Source organism: Dermacentor variabilis, chromosome 7 (assembly GCF_050947875.1).
Source record: "Dermacentor variabilis isolate Ectoservices chromosome 7, ASM5094787v1, whole genome shotgun sequence".
Classification (NCBI taxonomy): domain Eukaryota; kingdom Metazoa; phylum Arthropoda; class Arachnida; order Ixodida; family Ixodidae; genus Dermacentor; species Dermacentor variabilis.
In genome coordinates this window covers 177,801,819-177,812,239 of record NC_134574.1, presented here as the reverse complement: position 1 = coordinate 177,812,239, position 10,421 = coordinate 177,801,819, and the positions used below count along the sequence as shown (strand labels likewise).

At 50.5% G+C, this 10,421-nt stretch overlaps 1 protein-coding gene across 1 annotated transcript in view; it reads right to left on the bottom strand.

The window, feature by feature from the left end:
- Positions 1-1,657: 1,657 nt before the first annotated feature.
- Positions 1,658-10,421, bottom strand: part of LOC142587278 (uncharacterized) — a 77,576-nt gene continuing 68,812 nt past the window's right edge. Inside the window, exon 3 of the mRNA XM_075698145.1 lies at positions 1,658-2,173. Coding sequence (XP_075554260.1) covers positions 1,832-2,173 — 342 coding nt within the window. The 3' untranslated portion in view covers positions 1,658-1,831. The remainder of the gene's footprint in view (positions 2,174-10,421) is intronic.

Genomic DNA, 10,421 nt, shown 5'->3' with positions numbered 1-10,421 from the left:
ATTTCTATAGCCCAGGCCTCAAGAACGTGCAACGTCAGCCAACTAGTAAAACAACAAAAATGGTGACACGGCTTGGTTGCTTAATCTGACTGTCTATAGCACCACAATGGCAATGGCCATCTAAACAAGCTTGTGATCAGGGGCTGTGGACAATTGAGACTACAGTCGCCTGGCGTAACTCCCAAAAGAAATATATAGGATCATTTCCCTATAGATAGTGTTGACGGCATAACACCGATGTGGAGTTTGTTACTCTGAATGTTCAGAAGTTACCACCAACCCTATTTTTCTAGGAAATCAAGGAGCGTATTTATTTTCGAAGAGTTGTAAAGGCCTTTGAGAATGTTTTTCCAAATTCAATGGTTTCAAGGAGGTGTACAAACCCTGCTTATAGCTTGTCCTACTGGGCGGCCAAGTTTCTTGTGACTGACAGAACAAATGTAGGGGACAAATACAAGAACAGACTGATACAACAAGCTGCTAGCATGAACTTTGCTCTACTGCCGAAACGCTCAAAGGACTCCAAGAGATCACAGCTGAGTTGCATGACCTAGTTGCTTATGCACTTTTCTTTAAGGGTGCCACAATACTGCGTAGGCAGTGGCGCTATCTATGGGCAGTCGGCATGCTGGCTCCGTTTTATGCCAGGTATACACTCGGCGGCAATTTCTGGAGTTTGCTTTTTTTTCTTGCGCTCGCGCGATCTAATCAGTATAACATGGCATCTTCTAAGTGAGAAATGGTTTTGTGGGACTTATTAAAGCGATTTAAGTTGACATTGTCTGAGTTTCTGCTGGCTTTGAGGCAGACGTCTGATCACCCTTTCATTACATTTCACTTCTGTATCTCATATTTATTTGAATACGACAGTCGGAGTTGGCCCTGAGATAAAACTTGCCCTTAAACATTAATTACTCGTAAATAACGCCTGTACGCGAACGTACGTGGATGCAACTAGAAGTAAGGTGGCTTAAGTGGATGTAAGTGTACGTAAGTGGGCATATGTGGACTTACGAGGACATTGTAGGGCGCTGCCTCGTGAACGCCTTGCACACTGACTTAAAAAGTTATTCGTGTTGGCGCATGCGCACCACTTCTATGCAAGAATATAAGTATGAGGCCTGCGCGCCTCCAGTGGTTGTTGTTGTGCGGCCGGAATGTGAGGTTGCGCTTAGAACGTTAGAATAGCAGCTTGGGCTTGTTGGTTTTCCATCCTGATGTTAACAGCGCAAAGTGTAGACAAGAGACGAGACAAGAAGACACCACAAGCGCTGCACCACAAGGGCAGCGCTTGTGGTGTCTTCTTGTCTCGTATCTTGTCTACATTTTGCGCTGTTAACAGCAGGATGAGAACGTGTTACGTCAATAGTTTGTTTGGTCTGTCCTGCTTCACGCTACGGATGGCAAACAGCAAGGTTTACCCCCAACGCCCTCACCTCGCCCGACATCATCACACGTGTAAAGATCTCCCCGTCCATGCCTTCAATCCAATCTGCCACCGTTGAGTGCGACCTCCACGAGTGGGGATGATTTGAACTAGAGTCGTAATGGAACGAAGTGTTCCTTCATTCCTTCTGTGTACTTTGTGCCAACGAGCTTTATGCAAGTATGTGATCCACGAACAGACAGAAAAGAACATTTTATGGACACTGTTTAGACTTTTGGTATAGGCAAGAAAATACGTTTATGTGAAAGCAAAATTTTACAAACAGTATGCAGAAATTTTAAATTCAGCTTTTATATTGAGTATCCATGAAAGCAAGCTCTCTGAGACTGTTGGGAGCTCCACAAAATTTCCGACCCTTTAAAGGCTTTTAGATTGCAACACAAGTCAGGGCAAACTGTCGCTTGCTTGTGTACTACACTGCAGCACTGGCAGCGCTGGCCAGTACATAAAAGGTGGAAAGAAGTTGGTTCCGCTTCTATTCAGTGAGACTTGCCGAGTAGACACCGTTTCCAGACCTGAAGGTGCAAGCACTGTTGGGGAATGCAACCGCTCATGTAGCGGCCGCGACAAGTCGAAGCCCATTGTCGGCGTTAGATGAACTGTCTCAGCTGCTAGCGATGCTCCTAATGCAGCAGACTGTGCTGCTGTGGAGCCGTGTTCGGTTAGATGGTAAGGCTGGCGTTCACGCTTCTCCCGGGCACGACGGTTCTGGAACCAGATTTTCACCTGCCCAGGGATTTAGAACGGAACGAATAATTAATCGGTTCCAGCCGATACTATAACGATAGGTCAAGAGAGTACTGTTAAAACATAAAATAAAAACTTGCTGGTGGTTTTCTTGCGTCGCGTTGTAAGACGTCACTGTCATCCTTGTTTTGACACTTGCAATATTGCTGGCCGGAGCGATAATCAGTTTACTAGACAGATTGTCAAACCGGAAGCGATAGAAAGACTTGGTCCTATGTGTGTAAGCATGCCATCAATCAAGCTAAGAGCAAAAGACCTTGACTTTCCTAGAGTACCATCACGGTTTACTTTTATTTGTAGTTTATCAATTCTTTGCGTTTTCTTTCTTGTTTTGCACACTGATAAGCTTGGTCTATACGCTGATTTCTGTGAGGTATAAATGCAGTAACATGGTCACAAGTATAAACTGTTTGAAGTAGCACCTGTGTGTGTGTCTTTTTATGTATTCACACTGTTTTAGACGTCCTTATATAATAAAATTAAACGCACCTCCCTTGGGAATGTTGGGCACTTACATAGTTGCTAGTGGAAATTGCATGAATCATGTAACAGAAAAGAATAGGAACACAGCGCTATTTGCAACTGATGACTTATTACCATGCCCCAGTAGGATCAATACAAAAACTTTAACACTTCCAAAGATTTGCCTGAACTTCCTCCTGGTGCCTTCAAATAACTTTGTGTGACCTTGCAAGTCGATAGTTCTCAACATGACATGTCGAACACTATGCAACAATTTCCAATGATTACGCAGGTGTGCATTGACCTGTAGCCTTTGTTCGTATTGAAAAAGAATACAAGATCCTAAAAGTTTAAAGCGGTAAAGCATAATAAATAACGCCAAAAGAATGTCTGAAGCCACCGGCACAAAGAACAAACAAATTTATGTACTACTTGACATTGGCATAATAACTTTGTGTCTGGGGCAAAATGCCACAAGCGATCGATAGAAAGACAGAAAAACAGCTGAGTAGTAGCGAGATAGGGACAACGATATCACGGCAAACCACCTTTCTCCCCAATAGAATAAGTCAAACGGCGCCCCTCGGCTAACAGCGGCGTTTAGTTCCTCGTTCGAAGCTATACTGTGCAGCCTGTGACCCCGCATAACCGTCGAAAATTCCAATCAGGACTTCAGAGCCATATAGGTATCGAAGCGTAACTCCAGTCCAACAGACGGCGACTAGCTCTGATCTCCGCCACGTGTATACCATTCTGTGACCACTGACATCGGCTACAAGCATGTACAGGACTTGCCGTAAAGCTCTAGGAGCTGGGCCAGTGCCGACATATCCTAGATACTAGTAAAAAGACGCCGCATCGATTGCGATAGCAAATTAGTGAGTTAGGATAGTAGTTTTATCGGCCATATACGCTTGTAAACATCCGCTTACTAATTAAATTAAAAAACGTAGTGTCACGCACGCACAAGCAAACATGGACACATACACTCAATGACCATGGAACCTCGCTGTCAAAACGCTGGAGTGAGGAAGCGCGGCCGCAGCAGCGAGAGAATTGAACTTCGTGCTACCTTTTACTTGAACATCGAACTAAGCGGCAAAAACACAGCGCACACGAAGCTACCCGCAGTCGGCGTACTCTGTCTCCATCGAAGATCACATTCAGGATAGGGCGCATGCGGCCGCGCGCGAGCGCGCCTTACGCAGCAGCTGCCGCAGTTGAACGCCTATCTCCCCTCCCGTCCTCCCGGTGTCTCGCGCGACTGAAGACGGCGCGCTTCCTCCCCGCTTTCCTCTCTCTCGCGAGCGAGATTGAGCCGCCATCTTCAGCTCACCTTCGCAGGGTTTCACTCGCACGCACTCCATACGGCGCGCGGCGACATTGTTATTGGCTTTGGACTTTATCGGAACATCGGTCCGACGCTACAAACGCGCCTGGAGTGTCCATATAGTTGCTATCCCAATAAAAGATTTATTTGGGGCAGATACGATGTTTGTCAATTACTTGTCACTTAAAATGACATAGGTTAAATACCAATACATCTAGATAGTAAGGGTGAAATGGTTATAGAGGGAGAGGTACAGCGAAGTTCAAAAGCTTCTGGACCGCGAAAATTGGGAAGAAGAATATTTTTGCAACTTGCGCACGTATCAGTATATTTGTAGTTACTCCCTCTAATAGTATGTGCGAACGAAATAGCGTTCAGCCGTTTGCTTCCTGGAAGCGCCAAGTACATTTAACAGCCGCAATTTCAGCGCGCAAGTTATATCAAGAGCGCCCTTAAAGCTAAAAATGGGACTTCATAGGGAGCAAAGGAAAATAGAATACGATTCATAATGTCCAGTGGCAGAGCCAGCAATTTATTTTGGGGGAGGGGGTGGGTTCTGCCAACATCTACAGTCCTCTCTCTCTCTCTCTCTCTCTCTCTCTCTCTCTCTCTCTCTCATATATATATATATATATATATATATATATATATATATATATATATATATATATATATATATATATATATATATATAGTCACGTGGTAGTGACGGTTAAGAAGGCAGCAAAGCTGTGATTAACGAAGCGAGCGTTTTTTTGGGCGAGGTTGCGCCCTCAAAAACAGGCTACACTCAAATAACAACGGTAGCGGCGAACACGATTGTTGGCGGAAAAACGTGTCGCCCGATGAAGACAAGTAGACGTGTCAATACCCGCTCTTAAAGAAACATCGACCCAATGCTGCAAACAAACGAAAGTAATAAAGAAAAGCACTCGTAGCAACGAAAACAACAAAATGAGAAAGTTCGTCTGCGCCCGTAAAAGGGTTTAGGGCGCACCACGTGGACCACTTCAAATCGTGCGCGGCGCCGCTGTGAATGCGAAATGCCGTCTGGCACGACCTCATAGTCTAGTGCGCTAATACGTCGGATGACCTTGTAGGGTCCGATATAGCGTCGCAGTAGTTTCTCACTGAGTCCTTGTCGGCGTATCGGGGTCCATACCCAAACACGGTCGCCGGGCTGGTACTCGACGAAGCGTCGTCGGAGGTTGTAGTGTCGGCTGTCGGTCCTCTGCTGGTTCTTGATCCGCAGGCGGACGAGCTGTCGGGCTTCTTCGGCGCGCTGGAGGTAGGTAGCGACGTCAAGGTTCTCCTCGTCAGTGACGTGCGGCAGCATGTCGTCGAGCGTCGTCGTCGGGTTCCTGCCGTAGACCAGCTTGAACGGCGTGATCTGTATTGTTTCTTGCACTGCCGTATTGTAAGCGAATGTTACGTACGGCAGGACGGCATCCCAGGTCTTGTGTTCGACGTCGACGTATACCGCTAGCATGTCGGCGAGGGTCTTATTGAGCCGCTCCGTAAGACCATTAGTCTGCGGGTGGTAGGCCGTTGTCCTCCTGTGCCTTGTCTGACTGTATTTCAGAATGGCTTGGGTGAGCTCCGCTGTAAAGGCCGTTCCTCTGTCGGTGATGAGGACTTCTGGGGCGCCATGTCGCAGCAGGATGTTTTCGACAAAGAATTTCGCCACTTCGGCTGCGCTACCTTTCGGCAGTGCTTTTGTTTCAGCGAAGCGGGTGAGGTAGTCCGTCGCCACGACGATCCACTTATTTCCGGTTATCGACGTCGGAAAGGGTCCCAGCAAGTCCATCCCGATCTGCTGGAATGGTCGGCAAGGAGGCTCGATTGGCTGTAGTAATCTGGCTGGCCTTGTTGGCGGTGTCTTGCGTCGCTGAAAGTCTCGGCATGTTCTGACATAACGGGCGACGTCGGCGGTCAGGCGCGGCCAATAATACTTTTCTTGTATCCTCGATAGTGTCCGGGAAAATCCGAGGTGTCCAGCGGTCGGATCGTCATGTAGGGCGTGCAATACTTCTGGACGAAGTCCTGACGGGACAACAAGAAGCTAGTTGGTGCGGACTGGTGAGAAGTTCTTCTTCACGAGTAGATTGTTTTGAAGCGTGGATGAAGATAATCCGCGCTTAAATGCCCTGGGGACAACGTCGGTGTGCCCTTCCAAATATTCGACGAGGCCTTTTAGCTCCGGGTCTGCCCGTTGCTGTTCAGCGAAGTCTTCCGCGCTTATCATTCCAAGGAAGGCGTCGTCATTCTCGTCATCTTGCGGCGGCCGGTCAATGGGTGCGCGTGATAGGCAATCGGCATCGGAGTGTTTTCGTCCGGGCTTGTAGGTTACAGTGATGTCGTATTTTTGTAGTCTGAGGCTCCACCGCGCCAGTCGTCCTGAAGGATCCTTTATATTCGCTAGCCAACACAACGCGTGATGGTCACTGACGACTTTGAATGGCCTGCCATAAAGATAAGGGCGAAATTTAGCTGTAGCCCAAACGATGGCGAGGCATTCCTTTTCGGTCGTAGAATAGTTGCCTTCCGCTTTTGACAGCGACCGGCTAGCGTAAGCTATCACCTGTTCGACTCCGTTTCTCCTCTGGACTAGAACGGCACCAAGGCCTAGGCTACTGGCGTCAGTATGGATTTCTGTATCAGCGCAAGTACGGGCGGCGACTGCATGCGTGGTCTGAGTTCTTCAAATGCGTCGGCCTGCGGCGTTTCCCACTTGAACTCGACGTCACATTTAGTTAGCTGTGTCAGCGGCTCAGCGATGCGTGAAAAGTCCTTGACAAATCGCCTGTAGTAGGCACACATGCCAAGAAATCTACGCAATGCCTTCTTGTCGATGGGCTGTGGGAACTTTGCTATGGCAGCTGTCTTCTGCGGGTCGGGGCGGACTCCAGACTTGTTGATGACGTGGCCTAGGAACAGAAGCTCATCGTAAGCGAAGCGGCATTTTTCCGGCTTCAGAGTAAGCCCTGACGACTTGATGGCCTCTAGTACTGTCGCAAGCCGCCTGAGGTGATCGTCGAAATTTCCGGCGAAGACAACGAAGTCATCCAAATAAACAAGACAGGTCTGCCACTTCAGTCCTGCTAACACCGTGTCCATGACGCGCTGGAACGCTGCAGGTGCCGAGCACAGTCCGAATGGCATAACCTTGAACTCGTAGAGGCCGTCTGGGGTGATGAAGGCCGTCTTTTCGCGATCTCTTTCGTCGACTTCTATTTGCCAATAGCCAGACTTGAGGTCCATCGACGAGAAGTATTTAGCGTTGCAGAGCCGATCCAATGCGTCGTCTATTCGTGGGAGGGGGTATACGTCCTTCTTCGTGATCTTGTTCAGACGACGATAATCGACGCAGAAACGTAGGGTTCCGTCCTGTTTCTTTACCAGGACAACAGGGGATGCCCACGGGCTTTTCGACGGCTGAATGATGTCGTTGCGCTGCATTTCGTCGACTTGTTCTTTTATAGCTGCACGTTCTAGCGGCGAAACTCGGTAAGGGCTCTGGCGGAGTGGTCGAGCGCACTCCTCGGCGATTATGCGATGCTTGGCGACTGGTGTTTCTCGAATCCTCGATGACGTCGAAAAGCAGCCTTTGTATCGTCGGAGCAGGCTCCTGAGCTGCTGTTGCTTAATCACGGGGAGACTTAGATTAATGTCGTAGTCTGGTTCGGGAACCATCGTCGTCGGGGTAGATGCGGCGGAATCCGAGAGGATAAACGCATTACTGGTTTGCAGAATTTCCTCGATGTACGCGATCGTCGTGCCCTTGTTGATGTGCTTGAACTCCTGGCTGAAGTTTGTCAGCAACACTTCAGTTTTCCCTCCATGCAGTCGAGCGATCCCTCTTGCGACGCAAATTTCACGGTCTAGCAGTAGACGTTGGTCGCCTTCGATGACGCCTTCTACGTCAGCGGGTGTTTCGGTGCCGACCGAAATAACAATGCTCGAGCGAGGCGGGATGCTCACTTGATCTTCGAAAACACTCAAGGCGTGGTGACTACGAAAGCTCTCCGGCGGTATCGCTTGATCTTCCGACAGCGTTATCGATTTTGACTTCAGGTCGATGATTGCGCCGTGTTGATTCAGGAAGTCCGTGCCGAGATGACGTCTCGTGAACACTCTTGGAGGATAACGAAGGTGGCAGGGTAAGTCCGGTCATGAACGGTTATTCTTGCCGTGCAGATTCCAGTCGGCGTAATGAGGTGTCCTCCAGCGGTTCGAATTTGGGGGCCCTCCCATGCAGTCTTAACCTTCTTCAACTGGGCGGCGATGTGTCCACTCATTACGGAGTAATCGGCCCCTGTGTCAACTAAGGCAGTGACTGCGTGGCCGTCGAGAAGTACGTCGAGGTCGGTGGTTCTTTGTCTGGCGTTGCAATTGGGTCTTGGCGTCGGATCACGTCTGCGTCGTGTTGAACTGGAGCCGGAACGTCGCGTCGTGAAGTCGTCTTTCGTCGGTGTAGTCTTGGCTTCTTGACTTCGTCGGGACGGCGGCGTGTCGTTATTATGTCGTCGAGATGGTCTCTTCGTCATCTTCGTCGGCGGCGGAGGATCTTCGTCAGTTCGACGAACAGCAACCGCACCTCCATCGGTTGCTGCTTTTAGTTTTCCGGATATGGGCTCGCTGAACGGCCCCGGGTTGGGCCAGTGTATGGTCGGCGCTGCGGCGAGAGGTAGCGGCCTGGTGATGGCGAACGCGACGGTCGTCGAGAGCTCCACTGAGTAGCGGCGAGGTAGTCGGCGATATCGCGAGGGCGTTCACCTTGCTGCGGGCGCGGAGCGTTGACGGCGAAACCTCGCAGTCCCATCCCCCGGTATGGGCATCGGCGATACACATGGCCGGCTTCTCCGCAGTGATAGCAGAGCGGGCGGTAGTCGGGGGCTCGCCAAATGTACGTCTTCCTCGCGTAGGTGCGCTGGGCGACGGGTGGGTGTGCTGGCGGCGGCGGCGGCGGCGGACGACGGAATTGCGTCGTTGCAGGGCCCTGGCGTGGTCGCGGAGGGGGACCTTCACGGCGTGCGACGGAGGCGCATGTCATCGCTTCTGGCTGGGGCTGCGGTAATTGTGGTTGCAGCTCGGGAACTCCAAGCGATCGGTGCACCTCTTCTTTCACGATGTCGGCGATCGAAGCCACTTGGGGCTGCGACGAAGGCAGGACCTTGCGCAGTTCTTCGCGCACAATGGCCCTGATGGTCTCTTGAAGGTCGTCGGAACCCAGTCCTTGGATGGCGTACTGCGGCGTGAGCCCCTGGAGGTTATATTGCCGGATGCGCATCTCCAGAGTTTTCTCGATCGTCGATGCCTCTGCAGAAAACTCAGCTACGGTCTTCGGGTGGTTACGAATAAGTCCGGCGAAAAGTTCTTGCTTGACGCCCCGCATCAGGAAGCGGAATTTTTTCTCCTCTGACATTTCCGGGTCGGCGTGCCGGAAAAGTCGGGCCATCTCCTCCGTGAAGATCGCAATCGTCTCGTTTGGCAGCTGCAGTCTGATTTCTAGTAGTGATTGGGCTCGCTCTTTTCGCACGACGCTTGTAAACGTTTGCAAGAAGCCGCTTCAGAACAGGTCCTACATCGTTAAGGTAGCTTCTCGAATCAGGTCCTGGCGGCGTCTTCCAGTGCGAAATAGACATGCGGCAGCTTGTCGTCGCGGTCCCAACTGTTAAACGTAGCGACCCTCTCATACGTCTCCAGCCAGCTTTCCGGGTCCTCAAATGTGGAACCGCGGAACGTCGGTGGCTCCCTGGGCTGCTGCAGAACTATTGGGGCTGCTCCGGCTGCCATTGGGGCTGTCTTCTTGGTCGTCTCTGGACGAACTACTCTGACGATCTTCTCGGTCGTCTCTTGTAGAATTCCGTGTTCCGAGGGCAGCTGCTGTAGCCGGCGGCTTGCTCGATGTTCCGGGACGGCGCTGGTGTTGTCTTTGCGGTCCGGGCTTGGATTACGACTTGTCGGGGGCGTCCGGTACATGAACGTAAAGCACCTCCACCAGATGTCACGTGGTGGTGACGTTAAGAACACAGTAGCAATGCTGTGAAAGGCAAAACTAGATTTTATTGGGCGAACCTGTGCCCACAAAACAGGCTACACTTATAGCACAACGAGAGCGGCGAACACAGTCGGCGATCGCCGAAAAATCTGATCAGCGGGTCAAGCGCGTCGGCTTTTATAGATCAGTCGTCGAATGTTCCAGATTAACCGATGGGACCCGCGTGTCTTCCGCAAAGTTCTACACTATACGCGTCGCGCATACATGCAATCAGATTACACAAGTTGCGGCGAAAGACAGTGTACGGAACCATCGATAACATTCCAGAAACGTCTTTTACATGCAGGCGCGTCCTGCGCTGCGCGATAACATTTGTTAGGCAGCCAACGTGGTCGCCCGATAAAGATAAGTACACGTGTCAATATACTGGCCAC